Source organism: Rhea americana, unplaced genomic scaffold (genome assembly GCF_003343005.1).
Source record: "Rhea americana isolate MKP2758 unplaced genomic scaffold, rheAme1 scaffold_4, whole genome shotgun sequence".
NCBI classification, from domain to species: domain Eukaryota; kingdom Metazoa; phylum Chordata; class Aves; order Rheiformes; family Rheidae; genus Rhea; species Rhea americana.
The window spans coordinates 12,815,843-12,841,456 of NW_028186534.1; the positions used below are offsets into that span (position 1 = coordinate 12,815,843).

The following is a 25,614-nucleotide window of genomic DNA, read 5'->3' on the forward strand; positions in this document are numbered from 1 at the left end:
GTATGGATCACACACAAGGAATCCAGCCCCAAATGACTAAATCATGCCAGTGCAAAGTCCACTGAATGCTCCTGACATCCAACCGAGCATGAGAGCATCACCTGATCTGTGCCCCAAAAGTTGTGTTCCATCAACAGGTCTCCTCCTGCCAGTTCAGCAAAGCTATTACTGCCCATCCAGCCTCTCCAGGATTTGGCCCAGCATTTTGAGGCTCATGAGTTGATTAAAAGCAAGCCTTCATGCACTGAGGATATACCTACAAGCAGCTTCTTGCTTTCTGGTGGTCCAAGCACTGTTTAGTCCTCATCCGGCTGGACACTGACTGTCCATCAAGCTCTCATGTGTCGCAAATGCAAAGTGCTGTACACACACGGTTCAAATAAAAGTCAGAAACTGACAAAAATGTTTAATATTAGTTTTGAAGAAAAAATTACCATACTCGCTTAGATGAGAAAATAACGACTAAGTGTGTTTAGTGAGCTCTCCTGCTAAACTGTCAACCCACAGCTGTGGCTCTCCCCTTAGGCCCAAGCAGAGAGGCAGGCCTCCGTGCAGCCGCTCTCTCAGTGCGTGACACAATGCAAACTCACTTGGGATACAATACACAATTGCCGTGGGAGCTGGAGTATGGAGGTGGCGTTCTGATCTGCGTTTGGCTGCCGCTCTTGGGCCATGGCACATATCAGCAGAACTGCAAGAGAAGGGAGTTTAAACCCTGATTAGAAAACCACACTGCCAAGGGGAGTTGCAGGTCATGCGCTTGTTGCCTAGAAGAAGACAGGGATCCAGGTGATGATCTTGTTTGTCAGGTTGGCAAGGGCTTGGGGATTTTGCAGAGACAGGGCTCAGCCCCTGGAGTAGGGGCTAAACAGAGCTCCTCTTTGAATCTCCCAGCTGTGGYGCTGGCACTTTGTAGTGGTGCCATTTCTGCTCACCATTAATGGGTAGTGAGACTTCTGCTCACATCTGAGTTCTGCGCACTGCATGAAAGAGCAGCTTTAAAATCCTAAATGTTGTCATCACCACCATCTCTTGGAGGGGCACCGGGAGCATGAAAAACACTGTGAAGTCGGTCATGATGGAACAGGGGATGCAAGAAGGGAGACAGGGAACAAGAAAGTGAGACATGACCCCAGCTGGTCTGCAGAGATTGGGATGAACCCAGGAGCTCTTGCCTCTGTGCAGGGAGGAAAGATCACTTGCTAGAGCCAGTCAGTGTTTGGCAAGCACCTCTGAGGACAGCAGCTAAGCATCTGCAGTATCTTGGGTGCAGCTACCCTAACACCCCTCAGTGCCAGTAATATCCTTGGTGTGCTACCTTCCAGCGATTCCCACACTCGTTGCACACGACGAAGGTGGTCATGGGCTCATCAGAGCTGCGGGTCTGCACCTGCGGGAGGACACAAGGGAAATGAGAGCTAAGCATCACACATGGCCTCATYGGGGGCACTCCTTGTGCATTTAGGCACCAGGGATGCATGCTGGCTATCTGGTCACTGTCAGAAATCACTGAGGAACCAAGGTCTAGGAGGGCAAAAGGACCCTAAAAGTAAGATGAATCTGATTATTTTACACACAAATATACACCTATATACCTCTGGTCTCACACTCCTAGGAGATTTTCCAATCCTGTAGCTAAGCCAGGCTTCACATTCTATTGAAAATGTTTGTTTAGATCATTTAAGCATGAACAACATATCAGATAAGTGCCATCAACAGCTGCCTGCCAGCACACCCAGTGACTAGTGGGTACAGACCAGAGCAGCCCAACTTTCCAGTACTAAAAGCCACTGTTAGGGACTGTAGGACTACCCCATCAGGCAAAGAAATGTGCACGAGGGGCACCTGCACATCCACCTACAGCAGAGAAATTACTCCCCATGCCAGGAGCACCCCAAGGAAATTACACTGCTGCAAGAGATCACTTTGCCTACTCCAGGGCCTTCCATGAGCACGAGACTGGCTCCAGCTCACACAGGGTTAGTCTGCTCAGATGACAGCCTGTCCTTTCTGGTTGTGACAATGGCACCGGAAAGCAAATGGTGCCACCAGTGTTCAGTGGCTGCTGTTCAAGGAGACTCCACCTAATGACCTCTCTCTAGCCTGACACCCTCTGAGTGATGGGCGCTGGGGCAGCAGAGATGTTTTGCTGCCCGTTCCTTCTGGGTACCTCTGGAGGTGCACATGACCACAGCTGGTCCCTCTCCTCACTGTTCCCAGAGACTGGAGACAGCTCTGAGACTACAAAACTCTCAGCCCATCAAGCACGTGTTCTAACAGCAACACGTGAAAAAGCACTCAAGCCATTCCTTTTTACATACCAGTCCTACATCCTAGCCTCACAGGAGCACAGTCTGGGTTACCAGGTTCTGCACATTTCTAGTCTGTTTTGTATTTGAGCYATTAAGGAGCTCTGATATTTAACCCAGATGTGACTGCTGCCTATGACCAGCGCTTGCCAGACACACATACTTTGCTAAAAATCAGATTTTCATGGCATTTAAATACCACAAGGCACTGGGTTTACACTGAAAATACTGGCACTCCTTGCATAAATTAGGCAGCAGAACTACGCCCGGGGTAATTATGGTGATCTATGTATGTAATTACCCAATGTGCAGAGTCACAGTATTTGCAGGATGCAAATTAAGCATGTTTTGCAAGCCTGCTGTAAAAATTCTGTAATTCTCACCCAATTTAGCCTGCTGCTAAATTCTGTAATTCTCACCCAATGTTACTGTTCCGATCTGAATGTTTTCATAAACACCAGTTCATCTACTTGAAATTTAGAACATCTCAGTCACCAGATAACACTTGATGATTGTCTTTTCACTGGAAAACGAATAACACTACAGAAAACCTTTTGATATTTACATTTAGAAGATCCTGTCCTGACCTGCTCCAACACTAGATGGTCAGACTCCAGTCCACTTCAAGTGAAGCTAGAGTCCCACATGCTGGAGACTGTCTGTCCAAGACAGACAGCTCCGTCAGTACGTCCAGCTGACTTACTGGGACGTGCTCGCAGAGCGAGGCCTCTTGCCTGAGCCAGCTTTTGGGATACAAGACTGCTGTTCAGCCAAAGGAAAATCCCTGGTCAGCTGCCTGGCTCGCGTCTGTGCTTGCACATTACAACCAAGGATATTAAGGGATTTCACTCAGCACTTGCATGCCCAGTTTGTGCGTACCCACTCAGCAAATTTAGCAGAGCAAAAGCGTGGTTGCTCTTGCATTTCTGGGCATCTGCACATTCTAAAAATCTGACTCAGAGCAAAGGCACATTTATCTCCAGATGCCTGGAGTGGACTTGGGAACCAAAAAGTACTGGCAATGCATGAGGTTTCTAGTAGCTGTCCATCAAGGAGAACAAATGCCCTCTGACTGCTCACATTATGGATGTTTATTCTTTATTATAATGTTCCATCTGTTATATGTTGTTTGATTTTAAATAAGTCAGGATTTGTTCAGCTGCAGCTTGTCTACATTCTTAATTTAAACTTTTAATACCATCACCATGCCTGCCTTGGTCCCTGCAGTCTCTCTTCTCTACACTACCCACTCCACTTTCTTTCCCGAATCTCCGTACTTCTCTAAGATCTTCCCAGCACCTGCTTTCAATGCAAAGCTGTCTCAAGCGGCTCAGCAAGCAGCACCACCATATATCAATTCCTGAAAGCTTCCTCGCTGGCTGGTGATGCATAACCCCTGCTCTTTCAGATGCAAATCAGCATTTACACAAATGGGCAAAATAATTTATGTAAGCTTCAAGGGAGAGATGTGTACAAAATCATCAACACCATGTTTCAGAAAGCCTGTGTGGGCAAAAAGCTTCTCTCCATCAGTGGCAAAATTTGTCCCACGTGCAGGGCCTGAYACAGAGCAGCAAGACCTCAGGACCATGACAGATCATGTCCTGTGCAGAGGTCAGTGGCATGGGGGCTGTAGGAGCCAGAAGACTAACCTGAGTGTAGGTGCAGTTCTTCTTCTTGCATTTCCCACAGGTGAAAAGGTCAGTCTGTGTCCCTCCCGTCTTGGCCATCTGATGCTCCCGGATTGCTTCTTTCGTCATAGCTTTCCTGATTTCTTTCAGCTCATTACTGGCCATTTCCTTTTAAAAAAGCAATAAAATCACATCTGTCCAATTTTACCACCACACTCACTGCAGGGGAAAGAAACAACAGGGCAGGATGGCTTAATGGATAGGTAATAGCCCAGAAAGCCTTTTGTTTCTGGTTACTAGTTGATATCTAGCCCCCTTTCATGATCTACAGTCCCAAAAGACTACTCTCCACACTGAAAATCCCATTGCTAACTTCCTCCCCATGCACTCTGGCAGCAGCTGCTCAGCTGCACCTCAAGAGATGTGCAGCCCTGTCAGCAGATCAACTTCTTGCTTCAAGCTAAAACATATGACACGGCCGCCGTAAAAAACAAACCCTGCTCTGGCTTCCTCACCTCTGAGGTCATCACTGCGATCTGCTCGGGGGTAATCGCCCCACACAGCACGTTCTTTTTCAGCTCTGGATTTTTGGAGTCCTTCAGATTCGAGATGCGGCTCCTCACTCGGTTTTTGTACTTCATGTCAGTGTTCTTGATATCTTGATAAATGCGTACATGGCAGTCAAGGAGCTTGCAGTCAACCCAGAGAACTCCAAGCGCTTTCAACACCATCCACATTCAGCAGGGGGTGTCACTGCTCCCTGACACAGRGGAGGGTGCTGGGATCCAAGGACAGTGTCTGTTCTGGGAGGTTAACATTGGATTTGAGAACAGGTTTATGCAATCCCAGAGTCCAGGGGCTTTCGATTGAAAAAGCCTTTTCAAAAAGCCTTCTAGCCTTTTCCCTGTGCTGGAAACAATCTTTACTCCCAGTTCTGCTCAGGTTCCTCTACCTGATCTTTTTCTCAGTAAGGTAGCCACATAACCCTCTGCTAACAGAATCCAGCTGCACCTCCTGCCCCATAGCTCCCATACCAAGCAATCTCCCTGCTTATCTCAAATCTACACGCAACTTGATGCTCACTGCTCCGTCTTCCACACTGCTTTTGCCCCATATGAGCATACTCCCCTCCATAGGGAGGCTTAGGGAAGTTGCATGTATCTGGAAGCAGAGCTGGGAGCAGGAAATAGCATTTTGGCAGGACGAAGAAATTGGGGCCTGAAAGTCCATAATGGTGCGAACAGGAAGGAAATAACTGTGTCAATCACACCAGCAGGSGGTCAGCCCTGAGCTCCCACTATCACACTGGGCCAAGCAGAGCTGGAGCCCGACCCAGAGCCCTGACAAGCACAGTTGCACCACAACATTCGTATAAAGGAGATTGTCCCATTTTTCCTCTGAGCTCATTAATTTCATGGCCTGGAGGCTCCACTCATGCAGATCCTTGAGAAAGCCCCATATAGTAAGGATATATTCTTCGATCTGGGCTGCTATATGCTCACAGTCAGCACCAATGGCAACATAGTCATCTGTAAGACAAGAGGAACATGAGGTCAGTTACTTCCAATCAGGCAACCATATTTCTGAGATACAAATCTAGATAGTTTGTTACTTTAATATAYGTGCTCTTGACATCAAATGGCATCTTAGCCTTTGCTCTAAGTATCCTTTGACTCTTTTGAAAAGAGCAGTGATAAAAATAGACAAATCCAGCCAGTTTATGCCCTCTGCCTCTCTGCTAGATAGACTGCACTGGACCAAAGCYAAGAAGAACCTGGCTCCCGATAAATATAGTTTTCCAATATCCAGTGTAGTCCTGGTATAGTTGAGGTCAAGCATATATAGCCAGGAACTGATTCTCAGTGGACATTGGTGTCAATGAGAAGTAGCTCCACTCAGATCAACAAACTGGTAAGGCCTGAAAATACGTAGAGTTGGAGTCAAGCCTTCGTTTCTGTTCTCAGCTCAGTGCTCCACCTGACCTTACCTTTTCTTTCACACACCTCTTCTTGTCAATTAAACAGCATGATACAGAGCGCTGTAACTGTAGGGGTTTGGATACTGGTTATGTTAACCCATATCATAAAACAGGGGAAGGCAGAGCASAGCAAAGCAGGGCTAAGCTAAGCAGAGCAACAGAGTTGAGGTGCTATTTTGCAGGTTCCACATAGCAAGGGTTTTGCTTAGAGTTACACAAAGTATGCGATGCAACATAYATATACAAACACACAGGAAGGCTAGAAATGATAACTTTCTGAACCTCTCCATCTGCCATCTACATTTCTTGGCTCCAAATCATTACAGCTCTGCAGTGCTTAGACAGGCCTCAATTTTCCAAAGGTACTGAGTGTTTGGATACAAGCATGTGAGGTATTTTGAGGTATTTAAGATCTGACTTTCAGTGATGCTGAGCACCTGCAATCGCATCTGATTTCCAGTGGCACACCCTGAGTGAAGAGGGAGAATTCCAGTCCAGTCCACASAGGACCACAGTCTCTGAGGGGCTCCGGTCTGCATGGACAGAGGAATCTCAAATGCAGAACACGACCAGCATAAACTCTACTACTGACAAATTCCATATATTGAGTTATAGCTTCATTTCGTGCCCCAATGGGAAGCAGAGATATCAGCTTCACTATACAGCAATCAGACAAGACTGARACCGAGAAAGGGAAGAAAATATCTGCACTCCTGAAGATCAAACTTCTGATCTTAGGCAACTCCACCTAATCTCTTGGCTCAGTTAATAGAGCAGAGCACTCCTGTTCRCACGTACAACTCCTAACAGCCATAGCCTGACACATTGCCATAGACTCAGCTTAAGTCAAGTTTATATGCAAGTGTCTGGAAATGCTGCAATGCCAGCAAATCTAACAAAGCGGTGACCAGGAGCTGGACTGAGCTAGACGGCAATAAACTTTCAATGAGGCTGCTCCATATCTGAGAAGAGCTGAATTTGGCACTGACCTACATGCAGAGATCTCCCTGTCAGGAGGTACCAGGAGCTACGAAGCACACTAGACAACACAGGGTTTCCCCTCTTACTTACCATCAGCCTGTAGAGCAGTTGTCAACATTTCTCTGCATTTGTTGCGGACAGCATCACAGGTGACGGGTGCTGGAGGGAAGGTGGTGATTTTAGGGGTGGTCGGAGTCTTCGGAGGCTCCTGCCTTTTGTTGGAGCTAAAAGAGAAACTTCACCTGTCAGAATGTCTCAGTTCAGGTCACTGAGAGCAGTGAAGAGATCAGCAGGTATGTGGCCAAGCACCCTGTTAATTATAATACAAAACCAGTCAGAAGAAAACAATGCAAAAATACATGCCCCAAATCAGCATACAGCGCAAAACAGTAGACAGATACAAGCTCTCCTGTGGACTCTGACGTTTTAATCCATTAAGTAGATCTTCTAACCACATCACAACTATTGGACCACTAGGCATCAACCAAAAATATTATGAAGCCGCTGGACATTGTCAGTAACTCAGATAGGCTCAGGACTTCCTGCAACCACCAGCACTCACTTGGTCTGGTATCACAGTGCACAGATGCACGGTTCATCATTTATCTCCTACTTTGCAGGACACTGAGTCCCCCAAGATACGATAAATATATTCTCTGTCCTTAACTGCTCTCAGAAGAAAGGGAGCAGAAGCCACCACTAAGGTTAATCTCAGCAGGTGTTGAGCTGGCTCCTCAACTCACATCCTTTACTACTGAGATGTCAACAGTGGGGAAGGAGAACAGTTAACGTAAAAAGCACTCCAGCTCTCTACAGCTGACAAGCAGTGAGYGCAGGACACTGCCTGCTCTGCTAGGGCACAAATCAGAGAATGCTACGTGAGCCCCGCTAGAACAAGGAGCTGTGAAGAACCAGCCCTGCAGCTTCCATGCTAAGAAAAAGAAAGAAAATGGCTCCTTTTGCACTGGTATTTTAAAAAAACACAGCATAACACATCAGATGGTCTTTTATTTTCCCTGTAGCTCTGGACAAGACTTTTGATTACTCATCTCACAGAAGAGCATCCCCTGCATGGCCACATGCGGTTCACACAGGTGCCAGGCTGACAAGGGACAAATAAATAGTGCTTCACTTGCAAAAAAGAACTTCACTTTCCACCTGCAAGCAATTGTGGGCACAGGCAAGGGAACACAAACATCTGCCTGTTGTGACTGTGTGTCAGTCAGGTCATCTGCCAGAGGGAGCCAGCCTGAGACAAGAGGCAGTAATCGCAGCCCAGACCTGCATGCACAATTACCCCTCGATGCAGGCAAGCTGAATCACTGCACCGGCTCAGCTTGCACGCACCACTGTGAGACTGCCATGCCAGAGGAGTAACTTCACAGAGCAGTTCAGCTCGGTGTACACCTACGGCGTAGAGACATCTTGCCCATAAAGCCTAACATCTGTGCAGAGAGTTAGTTAGCTTCACAAATATTGCAGATGAAAAATTTGGCCTATTATGATTCCCAGATGATTTTATAGAGCTCTTAAATCTAGGCAGCAAAACAGCAAACTTTTCAGCAGAGGTTGCTCTGTCTTTGGTGTTTGGGCCATAAAATGCACAGCATTTATTGTCAGTGTCTGGGTAACATTAATGCAGTAACAGACTAAAAGGAAAAAAAGAGAAACCCATATTTCACCCATGCCATCCTGGAAATGTCTCCTTGAAGACCCAAGTGGCTTGACAATTAGCATCAAGCAGGGACACTACTGCCAGTTTTTATTGCCATTGAAATAAAACTCTTACAAACAGGAACTACCACTACACTGTCCTGAAAGGGAGTAGTTGTTCCATAGAAGAGCAGTGTTATGCTGGAAACCTACTGAAGCTGCTGCTGTATGAACTGAGCCAGATATCCTCAGGGACTGATCTTGGGACACTTTGCTACTGCTAAGTTCAAATCCAGTCCAGCTCTGTAGTGCCTCAAAGCTGTTAGACCATCGTTAGGCCTATGGGACTTTGACAGTTCAAAACCTCACCATGCCCCCTTTTCCGAATCATCCATCGATGCACATCCAGCACAACTGCTCAGGCCAAACTATAGCTAGAAGGCGATTTTTTTTGCTCAGTTGAAATAGATGCATGGGAAATTATACTGTAAGCTTACTGTGTTTCTCCTTCATCAGTGGATGAATAAAAAGACTTTAGTTATCAGCCAGTTTTACGAGTCAGCATTCATGCAGCTATTGAGGAACAAATTTAGTAAGGTGTCTAAACAATTAAAAACATTCAGTAGGATTTACACTGCACATAAAATAAAAAAATAAGAAACAACTTAGCTTGCAAATAACAAATCAGATGATGAGCATCTCCTGTCCGGAATGTACAAATCGCTACTGGCACTCTCATATGTAAGAAGCTACGCAGAGATTACAGACACTTTATAGTCCACAGTGGGGGTATCATGTAGTGCGCAAATCATACACAACTCAGGAAAACTCTTCTAAAAATTAAGGCTAATTTTTTCTTGCACAAAATAGTTTGGAAAAATGAGACTTTCCAAAGGACAAATGCAAAAAGCCTAAAAACACAACCCAACACAAAAGGAAAGACTGAAAGAATTGGGAGTGGTTTAGAGCAGAGAAGACTATGAAGACACAAGTCTTGAAATATTTACAAAACTGTTGCAAAGGATTATGTTGAAAAGGAGGAAAACATCCTCTGTATTTGCTGAAGACAAACATGAAACAATGGCCTTAACTTGAAGTAAGACATATTTCAGTTGAGCATAGGTTTCAAACTGTAAAGGAGTGTTATGAACTGGAAGAGGTTGTCAAGGGTGGCTACAGAAAATATCTTACCCCAAGGTTTTTAGGATTGTTAAAGAGCAGCTTAGAGAAAGATCTGTCAGGAACAGCTTGGACAGAGTTCATGATGTCCTAGGAAGCAGGTAGCAGGTAATGCCTTCTTGAGAGCTCTTCTAAGTTGTTTCATTTTGCAAATGATGGTAACAGTAAGGTCTCCCAGGGCAAAATACTACATGTAAACTCCCATCAGTGGCCTCCATCACATCTTATTTGTGACAGTTAACTTATAAAGCCACAAAGCTGACCAGCGCCCTAACATTCAGGAAATAAAGCCAGGATACCAAGCATCAATACTTAAAGCCAGGCTTTTAAATTAATATTTACACAGATAACACTTGATTTTCAAGAAAGTTCTATCTATAAGTGCAATTGACTTAGCTATTTGGAAATTTATATCCCAAAGGTAGAGAAAAAAAATCTAGACAAGATAGATCTCTATTCTATTAGGTGATGAGTAAAGAAATATTCACATATTCCCTATACACATGGGGCCTCAAATAAGCATCTTTAAACAGCTTGAAGAAAACTGAGGAACTTCAGCTTGGAGGGGTTTGGTGAGGCAAAAGTTCAGTGCTCCTCTCCCAGCAGCAGAGAGAGGAAAATTAAGAAGAGAGGAAGATTCACTCCAGAAGAGGCAGCAGCCCAGCAGCTTGAATACTCACATAGAATGGAAGATATGAAAGTCACAAATCTGAACAAGGTACAGTAGGGATTTGAACTGATTGAAGTCCCTGTCCCACTTGAGTGTCCTAATCACCAAGCCAATGGCCATTTTGAAAGACCTAAATATACTCCAACGTGCCTGGCTTCGTCCAGCTTCAAGACAGGAAATGCTTTGAAATCTCAAATTTCCACTGGACAGGAAAGCTCTTTCTTGCCTATTTCTAAAGAGAAGTCCCTGGAGTCTGCTCCAGGAATCTTACTGCTCAAGGTACCCCAAAATACTGTAAAATAGCTGCATGATTGGTGAGTCAAAGTGGAGTAAAAGATGCCTGAAGCATTAAACTGCAGGCGAGTTAAATCAGCTCCTCATGTCTTCAGTTTGAGCCCTATCAGACATTGAGATGACAAATGATCACTCATGAATTAAATGAAACAGGTTTCAGCCATTTCAAAGATTGTCTAGAAAGTTGCTCAATAGGCTTTAGAAGTTTATAATTAGAATAGTTGGAAAAAAGACCTCAAACACACCTAGAAGACTTATTTCAGGAAATCCTTATGCTTAGTTCATGCTGTTCTGTTAAACAAGAGGAGTTCGTAAGTTTGTAAGTCTATCCAGATAACAAAAGCTTACACATTAAAAAAAAAGAAGAAGAAGAAAAGAAAAGCTAGAATAAAATGGTGGCAAAGCAACAGCCAAGGACCACAAGCTGAACTCAGGGCTGCAATGGAAGAGAAACCGGCAGAAGAGCTATATTCAGGCCACAAATCCAAAAACTCCTAATAAAGGCTTAAGAGAATCCTAGAAAAGCAAAAGCTCACCCTGCCAAAGAAACATTAGATACAGCCCATTAAAAGGTACTATGCTAATGATCTAAAATCCTACAGCAGAACAGAATATGCTTTGGATTACAGTAACTCAGTATATAACTTTACAGGTGCCAGCTCTACACTGCCTGGCTAGAAGCCTTCAGATCTAGCAGTGTTAGCTCTCTAGTCACTATGCAAGGATTCCTACATCTGTGCTCCAGAAAGCAAGACAAGTTTCTGGCCAAGAGCTATTTAAATACTTCTCCCTGACAGAAGAGGAAGCTCCAGCCAAAATCTATCAGACTAAGAGGCTGAAATATCTGAATGCAAACTGATCTCTTTCAGGCCTTGATAGCAGCCTCAGCTGAACCAGCAATCAGGCACCAAGCAATGAATCAGACTCACAGACATCACAGCCTGTGCTTTAGAGATTAAACCCAAAGACTCTGCTGCTAATATATTTTTTTTTGTCAAGGGAAATTAGTAGCTTATTTTGCACCACTAGAGAATAAGCAGTCTTGTCTTTGCAAAGAGATCCTGGTTCAACAGGAGCTACCCTCCTCTTCTGGATCTGTGCTAAACTAATCCCTTCGGTTCTGTTTCTCCCAGAAAACCAAGGGCACATTTTGTCGTTTAGATGTTGAAGCAGAAAGCATCAAGGGRAAAAAAGTGCAGAAACTGCAGCGTATCTTCAAGGCACAGTGCAGGTTGGCAGCACAAAAGCCAGAAAGCTCTACTACACATACCCCAAGGTAGCTGTCTACTAAAGTAGGGAAATAGCATGTGTGGCGGGGTGCCTCCATGCCTATGGCCAGCATGCTATTTTGGATCAAATTGCTACCGGCCTTAGCCATCAAATCAGGTGTGCAAGCAAACCCTGCTAGTTTCACTCATGAATGTGAACCACCACCGCACACAGGGATATGCATCACACTTCCTTCCCTCTAGGCTTAGCATTCTCTGAGGCACATCTTCCAAAGATTAAATCAGAAGCTTCCCTTTTTCCCTGAACTGCAATACTACTTCCTGGCTTGAGCAGCRTCAGCCACATTTGTGATACTTACCCCTTCCTTTATAAACACGCAGGAATCATTAGCATGGATGTACAAACAGCTTTAAGGTAAACTCAGCTCAGAGGCATTTACTACTGGTGAGAGCAGGCAGTAAGTGCAGGGCAACATATTCCTCCTTCTTGTGAGCTTGAGAAGGAAACTGCCTTCTCCTTTCCCCATCAGGAACAGCAAACAAATCCCTCCACTCAGGTTTCTGCCCTTACCATGCTGGGAAAGCTGCCTCCACTTCACCAGTAAGGGCATGCACAAAGGCTCCCTGTCACTGGCTCAGTTCTATCCTTATCAGCCCTACAGCAGTTCCTTCCTGTGTTCACACTCTCAAAAATGGAGTACTAGTCTGCATTTTAGACTGTAAGGATCAGATACCTGTCATATAGAGAAGGTGTTAGCATCACAAGCCAGGTGATAGTGGTCAGGCCAATTCTCTCAGCTTATAAGCAAACCCTTCTCAGGTATCACTGACTGCTCTTCAGCCTCAGACCTTGTCTCTTTTCAACAGGATAAAAGGAAGCAGCAGCTGGGAGACTCCTACTGCTCCTATCCCAGTAAGACTGTCACACATCAGACTGCTACTGTGTCACACARGGAACGGGACTGCCCTAGCTCCAGAGTTGCACTGCTTTACTATAAAGCTGAATTCTTCTGGCTGCAAAGGTCTTCTTGATACATTCATTGTAATACTTAGCTGGAATTGTATTTTTCATATTTTATGCAAGGTAAGATGCAAGTAACAAACTGAAGTTCTCTAGCTCAGTGTAAGTAGCTTTCTCCATCACCAGCCCTCTGCAAAGCTGCGAGGGGTGAAACGGCTCAGACCAAAGTGTCAAGCCTCAAGACAGTCCCAAGCAAACAAAAAAATGGATGGAGTGACAGGAGAGGTAACGAACAGGGACAGAGAGTCTACARACCAGAGAGAATATAGTATTAATATTCTAAATTCTCTGGCAAATTTCAGAAACTGTCAAGCCTATGAAATACARTCTCCTAGGATCTGAGGCTGAGAACAGACAGACACCTCCGGAAAGGGTCTAGGATAAAGCTTTTTAAACTTGCAATTGCCCCCTCCCCYTAAATCACACTGCTTCCAGTCCACGGCTTAGCAAGGTTTAGCTGCTGATAGTGGAAACAGGATGCAACATTCAGTGCATGACAMGGGGCAAGCATGCAGCAGACCTGCTAGATGGGTGGGCATCAGGCCAAAGTGAAAAGAGGACTTCTGCTGGGAGTTGCTGAGAAGAGGACTAAGAAATGGAAGTTTTACTAGTGATGTATGAATATGACTCCCATCCATCACTTGAGACTGCAAAGGCCAAAAATAATCTTCATTCTAAAGGAGTTCAAAGTTAGAAATAAGCAAAAAAAAATATAAAAATGCAACACCGAATACCCAGAGGAATGTTTTATTAATTAAAAAAAACAAGAATGAAAAAAAAGAAATAAGTCATGAATAAAAGCAAAAAACTCACTAAAGCCACTGTATTTTGTAGATGTTTATTTCTGCATTACAGTTCAGTTTTTCTTTATTAAGAACATCACACAGATGGTCACTGAAGAAATCTAGACTCCTGGTGTATCTGACCAGGCATTCGAGTATGCCAAATTCCTGGCTCAGACACTCAAAATTAAAAATCATCACAAGATGCCATGAGAAAATTCAAATAATGTTAGAGTATCATCTTGGCTAAAGGGAAGCATTACCTTTGGTCTCTCGAGTTAGTCTCCTTTGAGGAAGATGTTGGCAAGGACAGGTTTTTCTTTTTCTCCTCACTTTTCTCCTCAGAAGCATCTATATTCAAAAGCAAAGAGCAAACACAAACTTCAATGCTATAGGGTTCAGAATTGGTCTTTACACAAGAACCTTGCATCTACTAAACAGCGTCTTCAAGAGACTGAACAGAATTGGCCTAAGGCAAGTTGTTATCCTCAGAAAAGAATAAGGAGAAAGAAGGTCGTTAGGGCCTTCCACACTTTCAGACCTTTCACTTGCCTCCGAGTAGAAAGGAGTTCAAACAAGTTTCCCCCACCTAGCCAGAACACAGGGAGCAATCACCTTTCCTCCCTAGGAGATAAGCTTTCTTAGAAGCCATGCCTCATCACAAAGGTTTATTTGTGAGAGACCCTGGCTGCAGAGTACAGATTAGATCAAGTTCTCCAAAGCACCACTTTTAAAGCAGTATTTCATGCCAATGACATTTTAGGGGCCAGTAAGAGCAAGCCCTTCTGGGAATACAATTTCTCATGTTTCCCAAGTGCTGCTGAAAGCCAACAGCACAATCCTGCAGAGAACTTTCATTTTTACTGTAGAAAAAGATCAATTCAAGAGGTAAACTGCCCTAAACAGCCTAGCCAATTTGCATTAACTGCAATGTTGAAGTGCCAGCTCCAGGCAGGAGAGGAAAATAGCACTTTTAACACTCATTTAGTCTGCTAAGAAATGGGGCATTCTGAGGTACAGATTAGAGCCAGCTGCTTACTTCACTTGAAACAAATGCCATGTCATACTTGTTCTTATTCTTTCACTTACATAGAGCTACCAAAGATATCAGCTTAAAAATAAAGGATATTTGAATTTCCCATTGGCGTACTTTGCCAGTAGCATAGACTGGGAGACGCATTCTTTGCCCTGTTAGCAGGATCCAGGTATAGCTGCTCTTCAGATCTCAGCGCTGCCAATGATTCTTTTTTACCACACAAGTGTAGCTACTGAAGACCATATTTGTAAGCTCTCTATCTGTAATTTTGAGGTTGGTTAGTTCATGCTATAACAGCATTAAGATTCTTGAAATAGAATTACAAGCTTCTGCTTATCAGTGTCCATCACCATGAAAACCTACCCAGTAGGAAAATGTCAGTGTGAATTTGCCTGCAAAGGTGCTAAAATAAGGTCGTCACCCAAAATGCATTCCAGCATTTCTCTTTCTAAGCTGTTACACAAGGTTGACAGCGTATACTGTTTTAATGCAGTACAGCACATGAAAATCTGGTAGAGGGTTCAGAGTACAGATACTGTTTCTCCAGCTAACATTGCTAATAATATGATCAGATACATGTTCAGAACAGTCCCAAAGCTTTCAATACACTTTCCAGGTAAAGCTAGATGTTAGGTTGACAACAGCAACTAAATCTAGGGGAATGCATAGTAGGACATGAAACTCTGAAGACAGAGGGTGCAATCTGAAAAGCCGACCTGCTAAAATACTCTATCTAAATCAAAAAATAAGTTTTCTTGAGAAACTCAGCCTTTAGGTGAAGTCAGCTACTTAGCAAGTTGAATCTGACAGGAACATGCTTACTTTCTTACCTAGAAGTTTTTTCCAAGACTTGATGAGTGATTTGGCAAGTGATATCACTTCTTCATCTGTGCTCTGCTTTCTCAGTGCATTTACTGACATCCCAATGCGGGTGGACTGCAAGCGAACATTCAAATGAATCATTCAGGAACAGACTAGTTATTTGTTACTGAACAAAATCAGAAATAAGCATAACCCAAAGCAATGACCAAGATGTATACTATCTAGGGACCTACAGAATGATTATCTCCTTCCAGGTTTGGAAGGGCAAGATGAGAGTCTTTGGCTTTCTCAAACTGATCATATGAGTTTGGCTTCCAACTACCCACAAATACCTCTTCTACAAACCTTGAAGTGACAATTAAAGTTTAGCTTGGAAAATAACCCAGGATGCATATCTTAATCTTTGAATTGTTATTCTATCCACACCTCACCATAGAGAGCATCCTGAATATCACCATTACAAAGACTTAAAACAACCACACCCATAATGGCCCTTTATGTTTGCTACTTTACTCTACTTTTCTCTCTTTTTGAAATCCATGAAAGGATTTGAGTAGTTACCCACACTTGCTTCATCAAGAGTGCATAAAGTTACCAAAGCACCAAAGCCACAGCTCAGTAGTATTTTCTAGATGCAATGTTTATTTTGGTGCTTTGAGTGAGGCAAGACGTCAGAGGGAACCCATTAAGTTCAATTAAGTAACATTTTGGGTTCATCCAGATGCATTTTTCAGCTGTGCAACTCACCTGCAGCAAGTCCAGAGTCATAGGCATACTTTTGAGTTCTTTCAGTAAATCCATTGCACCATCCTGCAGAGAAGAAAAATCTAACAGTGAAAGTGCCTCCACTTTTCATACAGAAATATATCAATACGTCCTTTAATGCTAGAGGCACCTGAGATCTTGGAACAAGTGAAACAAAAAAGCATGGGAGCGCTACAGATCTGTGCTGGCATATGGCACAACTGTTGCACTAGCACATTACAAACATGAAGCTTTCCAGACAAGGGTAACACCTGAAAGATACACCTTGAATCACAGCTGTCTCCTCAGCACAACACTTGCCTTGCAGGAATACTCCTACAATCAGATTCAGTATTTTGGGGGCCCAGATTAATGATGTTTTTAAGTTCACAAACAGTTAGCAAAGGCACAAGAATTTTAGTCATTCACCTAAAGCTCAAAATCACGGTCCAGAGCCAGAGCAAAAGGCATCTTCTTTCTACACGTGAAACTTAAAGTAGCTGTTTTCTAGTTTACTGTAACTGATACATCACTCCACTCAGGACAAGAAATGATACCGGTAGCAAAGCCATCACTCATGAAGTTTCCATGCACCAGCTCTGCATTCAAGAACCCAGATCCAAACAGGGTTTGACTACGTAACCTGTACATATTTTTAAAATGTTAGTCTCAGAGAGAAGCACTGGCAAAGTCTGTTTTCACTAGCACTCTCAGCAGACCACAGCCTGGAACTTGTCAATCTCCACTTAGCCTGCAGTTTCCTCCCATTCCCCTTCCATCAAACAAGGCCTTCTAGTGTTCACATTTAACAGCTCATTTAAAATACTAACCACTCCATGCCCATTTGCAGTACAAGACCTACAGAGCCTATAACTGCAGAGATGCGAAGCAGCCTGAACTGACAGATTGTCCTCAGATCCCTTCTTCCCTATGCAGAGAGGCTGTTTCTGATTCATCACAAGAAGCAATCCAACTGCCAGCGCCACTCTGCAGGACAGAGGCTGAGAAAGCCAGATCAAAGCAAAGTCAAAGGTTTCAGTGTGCACAAGCAATTCACTTCAGCAAAACTATGCATTTATGTAGCCAGAATGAGAGACTTTCCACCCAGGCAAGTTTCACACCTTGAATTTCTGCAATAGTCACAGACTGAGTCCATTAAATCCAAACATACAAACAACAAGTCTTAACATTAAAAAATGGCCCATTTCCTGTGCCTGATGTAAATGGTGCCACTTGGGACAATGGCAATAAACAGGGATCCACACAAATTAGAGCAACAAGCAGGTACTCCAGAAAATCACCCTGTAGGAAGAGTCTGCAAGTTAGCTGATACACAATAAACACATGTATATATGGTTCAGTACCATACAAAATGCCAACTAACAGGAAGCATTGCAGACAGCTCATTTAAGAAGTTGCCTCTTTCTCTATGAAGCTTGGAAGTAAATTCAGCAAACTTACTTCTTTCCCATTTAAACACTGGCACCAAAAACCTGCTGTCAAGGGGAACAGGTTGCAGTTTAGCCTGAACACAGATTGCTGCTTGAAGGAAAAGTTATGGGTCAGCAAGATGGGCTTTCTGTAGGCAGGACAAGATGCTTTTTGAGGTCAATAGTAAGGACAACAGAAGCRGGTTGCAGAAAGGGTCTAGTTCCCATCTCTGAGTACTTTGCCCTACATACACTGGTAAAATACCAGTCACTAAGATGAGTGCTAATGGAACGTTCTGTTTTGAGTTTATTACTTCCTTTTCCAGAATGGCTGCCCCTCTACAAGTGAGGTGGTTGGTGAAAGTCGAGCAACTAGAACCCCTCTATACATGCAGCATGAAACATTTTACTGGACTGTTGCAACTGTTACTAAAGAACCAGCACTCATCCCCACCCACAGCCCAGGCAGTCCAGGATCCAAAGGATTATGTGAAGATGCACAACCACACCCAGCATCCCATACCCRAAATACCATATTCCCCTAATCCCTTCCCATTCTCACCCACACCCTCTCAGAGCCCCACCCCACCCCCACAAACCCATTTCTTCCACCCAAACACAGATATAGAGCCTACCTCCATCGTGATCTCTGGCCACCTAGCTTGCTGCCTTGGCACTTGTAGAGCACAGAATCACACAAGTACCAASGAGTACATCCCGTTAGGCAGAGGGATACTCGCTTCTCTGCCCCTGCACACCACCCCCATGGATACAGTCACACAGGTTATGGTACACCCTGCGAGAACCACAGTTGTCAGACAGGAGTAAGGCCAGTCYTTGACACTCCAAGGGCCACCCAACAGCAGGCAAAAGTGATGCTTGCATGAGACAGGGCTGCAAGAGGTAAATACAGAAGCACTGGATTTCTTTGAGGGCACAACATGACGAACAGGTCAGCGCTGAGGGTATGCAGAAGGATCTGCCCTCCAAGGGCTCCCAACTGGACAGAGCAGGAGGACTGCGGACAYCCCCCTGGAGGGGGAACAGCCCAGCAGGGAAGCGGGGGCCAGGGAGCAGGCAGTCTGCGCTATGAGCCCCAGGGTGCCGAGTAGGGGGTTATGGGGGGTCCCACAGAGGTGGGAAAGGAGAAGAGCACCATGGGGGGGGGCATGGAGGGAGTCCCCACAACAGTGATGGTGCAAGGAAACAAGGGTGGATCACACACTACTGCAAGAGCGATGGTGGGCACCTGAGAGGAGAAATAGGGAAGCGGGAGATTCCCCATGCCACAGCAGAGATGGAGGGGTCCCTCACCCCAAAGCAGCTATGGGGCAGGGGAGGCTGAGACCCCCAAYTCAAAGGGAAGGGGTGCTGGAGGAGGGAACCCCCATCCCAAAAGGGGGGGGGCTGAGGGGGCTAGGAGATGGGACCCGTACTCCGAAGTGTGGGGAGGCGTTGAGGGGTTAGCCCCACCACAAGGGCGGGGGGCTGGAGGAGGGACCTATACTCCAAAGGGGGGGGGGTCGGGGGAGCTGAGGCAGAGGACCCCTACTCCAAAGGGGGGAGCGTTGAGGGGGGAGCCCCACCACAAGGGGAGGGCTCGGGGGGGGGGGGCTGGAGGAGAGGAACCCCACCACAAAGAGGGGGGCGTTGAGGGGGGAGCCCCACCACAGCGGAAGGAGGCGTTAAGGGGCGGGGGGCGTTGGGGGAAAGGGCACCCCCCCCCCCAAAAGGGGCCCCCGCCGCGGGACTCACCGCGCTCTTCTTGGCCACCATCTTGTCCAGCCGCTTGGCGATGCGCACGATCTCGTCCTCCCCGCCCATTGCTCCGCTCCCCGCGGCGGCTGGGTGCCCCGGGGAGGAGGTGTTGGGGGGCGGGGAGCGGAGAAGCGGGGAGAGCGGGCGGCGGCGGCGGCGGCGGCTGCCCGGTGCCCACAACCCCCGGTACCGCAGTCCGGGCGGGCGGGCGGCGCGCGGGGCACGACGGGACTCGTAGTCCTCCGGGCGGGCGGCGCGCGGGGCACGACGGGACTCGTAGTCCTCCGGGCTCCCGCCCCGCCTCTTCCCGGCGCCTCGCAGAACTGCAGCTCCCAGAGGGCCGCGCGGCCCCGCCCGTCCCCTCCGCGGGGCATCATGGGAGTCGTAGTGCGGCGGCAGCGGCGCCATGAGCGCTGAGGCGCGGCGGCGGCGGCCTGGCAGATGGGGGCGCGGCGCTGTTCCCGTCACAGCGCCCATGACGCCTGCCCGCTGCGTCCCCGGGCTCCCCGAGCCAGCAGCAGTTGAACAGCCACCCCTGCCACTCGCTCAGCCCGCTCCCCTTAGCCTGCCCCCCCCACCCCGGGTCCCAGCTGGGCCACCGGCGGCCGCGCAGGCGTCAAATCCTGCTGCCAAAAATCCTCGCCCGGGTGCTCGGGGAAGCCAAGGTGCGGGGGCACCGCGCAGCGTGGCTCGGGAGAGGCCCGGGACGACTGAAGGGGCAGGGGGCACGGACGGATGGACGGATGGATGGACGGATGGATGGACAGAGGCGCAAGGGAAGCCTGGGGGCTCTTGGCATCCTTCCTGTGAAGCCCCCGGTTCGGTGGCTCTGGGGCCCGTCCCGGGCCCGGGGTGCGGAGCCACCCTGTAGGTGGCACTCGTACACCGCGCGAGGACGGCGCGTCGTCGTCCGCCGCCGCCGGGGCCCTGTGCAGCGTCTGCTCCTGGGACTCACCGGAGAAAATCCATTTCCCCCTGCAGCTGATTGCTGGTGGCAGCGGGAGAGTTTCGGAGCCTTCTCCGCAGCTGGCTGCGTGGCCCTCCGCGAGCAGGATGGGACACRCCGCTCGGCCACGAGCGCCCAGTTCCATCTCCCGTCCACCACCGCTTGCAGGGCCCTTTCTGTGCTGGTCTATAGCTGCCACGTCCTGCCCCAAAAGGACAAGTCAAGGCAAGGAAGCCTCCTGCCTGGGAGCAAGGGCTCCCTGAGCTCAGCTCTAACCCCACTGCCTCCTGCAGCAGTTGAATTACTGAGGCCAAATTTAGGTAACTAAAAACTCTCCTGGGTAACTTGTGCCCTGAAACTGCTCTTTAGGTACCTAAAGCTGCTGCTTTGCAGATCTATGTGGCAGCTTGTACTGAGGCAGATGGCAGTCTGGGATCCCTTCAAGCAAGAACTGCTCCCCAAATGTACTAAACAGACACTTTGATTCATCTGCAAACCAGCAGAGATGGCCCCGAACCAAGGCTTAGCTCCAGACCCCGGCATCACGCTTGGAGCTACCTTGAAACTTTTTGTCTTGGCCTCGTTTTTRTAACTCTGAATTCCCTCCAGCCTGCAATCTGGAGTCTCTGCAGCAACTGGAAAGCCTCTGTCCCTTGGCAGGATCTGGCCATGAAGCAAAGGCGTGCCATTTTGGAGGAACCCACCTCTGCTAGGGAGGAAAGCAAGTCTGAGCAAGGGGACACTCTGGAGGACCCTGGAAGTGGGCAGCCGCCTGTCCCRTGTGGGGTCGGGTCACGCCAGTCCTTGGCGTCAGAGGAGCACTCAAGAGGCACTGCTGCCACTGTAAATGTGGTTTGTATCACTGCAAYGCGAACATGGTTCCTGACCACAAATATGGCCGGGGACGTGTCTCAGATTCCAGAGCGCTCAGTCACGCCGAGCCCCGTCACCCCGCTGGCACCCGCTGCCTCCAGACGCCAGCCTGCCACCGCGGCGGTCCAGAGCATCCTCGCCCAGTCCCCGTGACTGCGTGAGGGCCACGGGTCCCGCACCAATGCAACTGCACAACATCCTCTTAACTTGCAGCCCTTCAGCTGGACAGGAAAGGAAAATCCCCCGGCCCCCGTGCAGGCCTGGGGCACAGGCCWGACCTGCAGCCAGACCCGGACCCTTCCTCCTCCCTGCCGTCCTGCTCTCCCGAAGGGTTAACAGGACAGGCGTTTGCAGAGCGGGGAGGGTTTCTGGCTGACCTTGGCTGGGAAGCCGTGTGGCGTCGTTCAGCCCAGCCCCCGAGCGCAGAGCCGGTGGCCTGAGCGCTCCCCGAGCCTGGGTGGAGGTAGATCCAGAGGAAACTCCACCTCCGCAGGAGCCAACCTGCTATTGCAGGAATTCCCAGAGAAATTCCCGCTTGGGCAGATCTGTCAACGGATCCATGAACTTTCCTTTACCTCTTGCAAAAGCAGCTACTTGAATGTGCTAAAAACAGAGCAGGGGTGAGGGCGAGTCTGTTGCTGGAGCTGGACTCAGGAAAGGTTGGGAAGGGGCTTTAGCTTTAAAGAGGCTCCTTTAAAGTCTCTGCAGACCTTGCGCCTTGCTCGCGAGCACCCATGTGCAGGCAGAGRTGAAGCTAGGAAGAGTTCATTGCAAAATACAAAACCACAAAATCCTGCCTGGTTTCGCCACGGGCCCACAGCTTTTCCCAAGTGACTCTCGTCCTGGTGGACGGGCTAGATGACATCAGATGAGCTCTCTTCACTTCGCCTCTCCTCACCAGATTCAAGTCACTATCATTCATTTGGAGATCTGCACCACTTGTGTCAGCCACCAAAACCCACCYTTTCTCTTGCTCCCAGCCGCCACACTCCCTTCTGATCCGAGCCCCTGGAGGCTGGATCTGGCCTGGTTTTGGAGCAGAAGGCTGGCTGCCTGTGGCTGCACACTCTCCACAAGGCCCCTGCAGCCTGGCTTTGCCCTCTGAGCCATGCACAGCTCATGAACAGTAGTGTGTCCAATGCCCGACAGTGGGCCATGCTGGCATGGGGGCTGCTGGCTCATCCCAAACCCCCAGCAGAGAAGAGAGGCCCTTCTAGGCCCACCCCTTGCCCACCAGGAGCCCCCAGGGAAGCTCTGCCCTGTCCAAGACACCCCCCTCCTCCAAGTGTCTCTGGGCTCTCAGCCAGGGGTTCACGGCTTGAGGTTGGCCATCCCCAGGTCACAGGCTGGCCTCCAAGCCCAGCATCCCATCTGGGGAGAGAAGAACAGCAACGCTGCTGTTAGACACCCTGGCTCTTCCCCAGCACCGTGAACCCACGGGAACACTCGCCGAACGCTTTGCCAGAACAGCGCTGACTCTGAAGGATTTTGATGCGTCTCCCTTCCTATTTACCCTTGGGAATCTGCCTTGGCAGCGGCTGAGTGCTCTTGGCTCTCTGCAGGCCCTGCTGGGTGGTTCGCTTTTGGCTCTCGGCCGTCTCCACCTGGCACGACAGCCTCTGCGGCAGGGCTCCTGCTGCCTGCGTGCATTGCTGGCAAGGACACCCGCAGCCAGCCAGCCCCCCAGCACTGCTGGTCAAGCCATTCCCAGCACTGTCCTCTGGGGACAGCTGATCTGTTCCTCCTTCTAGAGCAGCTTGTATTTGGGAGAGGAGGAGGAGAGAGTTGGGGGAATCAACGCTGCAGACACGAGCGTTTCAGCTTGTACCAGCCCCAGAATAAAGGCAGAGAGACTTCCTTTTGTCTCTATCCTTGCTGCAAATGTCCAATACCCTCAGGCTCCCGATGCTGGAATTACAGACATTTGACCTCAAGGGCCAAAATCCTCCATCCAGAAACTCAAGAAACCTGGAGAATTTGGTCCAAACACTGTCTTGCATTTCCGTCTTACAGAACATCCTGATTTCTTCTGTGAGGAGCCGAAGGACCTCTCCATGGCTCTTCTCATGGCAAAGGCCCTACCGAGCATAACAAACCAACAGGGTTCCCAGGAAATATCGCAGGCTCCGTCTGTGCCTCTGGCAGAGCAGCCCAGCAGAGGCCAGAGTCTCTTGGGCACCCAGAAACCACTCTGAGGTTAAGAGGAGGGATGCATTCCCTGAATCCCACATTCCTGCAGCTCCCCAGAAAAGCCTTGCCATCTGGACATCCTGGGAGAAGTCCCGCATGCCGAGGGGCTGCAGGATTTGGCAGCAGCCAAGGAGGAGAAGCGTGGCCAGGACCACCCCGCCTGATGGCCAAGCCTCTGCTCCCCTGCAAAAYGGGGAGCACGGAGAAGAGGTCGTAGAGGAGCTGATGGTTCCTCTGGATGCTGCTCATCACTGGTGCTTGGGTGGACTTTGGACCTCCAACTTTGCAGATGCTCTTCCAAGACGCTTTGAATGTTCCCTAAATCTCTTCCTTCTAATGATTCTAATTATACTGGCTGCTGTTCAAAACAGTAATGACTGGGGAGGAGTAAGTGCTAAGCACGCTGCTCTCAGGGGTCGCTGGRCCAGACAAGCAGCTGGCCCGGAGCAGCGCCAGCCAGGTGGGTGCAGACTGCTGCCTCTCACCGGCCTCGGACGGGCTCCCAGGCCCGGAGCTGCCGTGTGTGCGTGAGAGCGTGTGCCAGTGCTCAGCTCTCAGCCCTCTCCCCCTCTCCCTGTCTCCTTTTATTCTCCTCCATAAAACATAGGAAGTTCAAGTCATTCATTTTGCTATTTGTGTCTCCCTCCCCACGCCCCGGCTCCCTCCCCTGCCCCCTGCAGCCTTGCCGCTCGCTGCTCGCCCAGCATCCTTGACCCTGCGAAGCCTGGTGTGTATGCACTTCCCTTTTGGCCCATGGAAAGCGCCGCTCTGAAATGGTGCCTTGATAAGTGTGTGGTGGGAAGGCAGGGGCTCCTGGGCTCCCACACAGGGCTTTCCCATGTAGCACTTCCTATGCCGTCCCCGGCGCTCACCGGCGCGAGCTCCTGAGCCGGGGCGGCGGGGAAGCGCTCCAGCGCGGCGGGGCCCCTCTCCGCGGCAGCAGGTCTGTCCCCCCCGCGGGCGCCGGGGACTTGCTCTGTGACAGGAGCCCTGGCGCGTGCAGGGAGGTGTCCTCCCGAGCACGAGGAGGAGGAGGATGGTTAGCAGGGAAGTTCGCTGAGCTCCCGGGGGGAYGCCGGCACCCCTCCGCTCACCCGCAGCAAAGGATGGCAAAGGACTGCGCCCCCCCAGCCCCTTCCTCGCAGCGGCGTGCCGAGCAGGGCTCTGGTGCCGTCTGCCCCGCGGAGTCTGGGACCAGCAGGTCCCTCCGAGAGCAAGCGCGTGACAGGGCACCCGGGGCCGGCCCCAGCACCGCAGCGGCCAGGGCGGCTGGGGGAAGGCGCTGGCGACCGCAGCGGTCTCTCCGTCACCACCGCCGCAGAGACGCGCGGACGGTGTGCGGGGAGCAGCGCGTGGACGCTCGGCGTCCCCTGCCCGGCGGGCGGCGGCGATGGCCTCGGCCCTCCGCGGCGGGAGCCAAAGCCGCGCCGCGAGCCACGTGCGGCAGGTCCTCTCCGAGGCGAGGGCGACCGCGAGCTAAAAGCCGTCGGGGGTCTGGGCTCCCGGCGCTGGGCCGGCGCTGGATTCCCAAACCTCGGTCTGAGCTGAGGGGGCCGCTGGGCAAACTGGGGAGGGGGACTGGGAGGAAGAGCCCGTCCTCCGCTCRCCRCCCCCCMCCCCGGCCCCGCGGCGATGTGACCCCAGATAGCGGCCGTGCCCCGCTTATCGGCCCATCGGCCGCCGCCGGCTCCGCTGCCCCAYCGCCGAGCCCTGATCTCATCAGCGCGCCGCGCACTCGCGGCTCGAACAATAACCTCCTTCCCCGCCCGACACAATTCCCAGAAATGCACGGCCTCCCGCTAGAGCCTCCCGGGGGGGAAACGTGCCAGCCGGCCTGGCGGCACCGGCACGAGCGCCGCTGCCAGCCGCTGGCAAGGGGAGCCGGCTGCGTCCCGGAGCGGGGCTGGCGCGGGGAGCGCGGGGCGGCGGGACGGGGACGGGGACGGGGGGCTTCTCGCGGCGAAACAAGGGTGCGCTGGGGTGCGGGAGCGGAGGGAAAGGCCGCGCCGGAGCCCCTCCGGGCCGGGCTTCAGCCGGCGGCGCTCAGGAAATCCCTCGCCCCAGCGCCGGCGGGGGCCCCGGGGCGCC

At 49.6% G+C, this 25,614-nt stretch overlaps 1 protein-coding gene across 2 annotated transcripts; it reads right to left on the reverse strand.

Annotated features, from left to right (window-relative positions):
• Positions 1–374: 374 nt before the first annotated feature.
• On the reverse strand, positions 375–19,745 carry TCEA2 (transcription elongation factor A2). 2 transcript variants are annotated; one of them, XM_085314195.1, is made up of 10 exons: positions 19,515–19,745; positions 16,333–16,395; positions 15,594–15,699; positions 13,991–14,078; positions 6,990–7,123; positions 5,413–5,469; positions 4,456–4,610; positions 3,962–4,108; positions 1,319–1,390; positions 375–691 (listed from the first exon to the last, which is right to left on the reverse strand). In XM_085314195.1, exons 1-10 carry the CDS (start codon positions 19,581–19,583, stop codon positions 683–685), a joined length of 900 nt encoding a protein of 299 aa, XP_085170321.1. In that variant the 5' UTR covers positions 19,584–19,745; the 3' UTR covers positions 375–682. The 2 variants fall into 2 exon arrangements, with proteins under 2 accessions (XP_085170321.1, XP_085170320.1); XM_085314194.1 differs by lacking the exon at positions 375–691 and having other exon boundaries at positions 698–1,390.
• Positions 19,746–25,614: the final 5,869 nt, after the last annotated feature.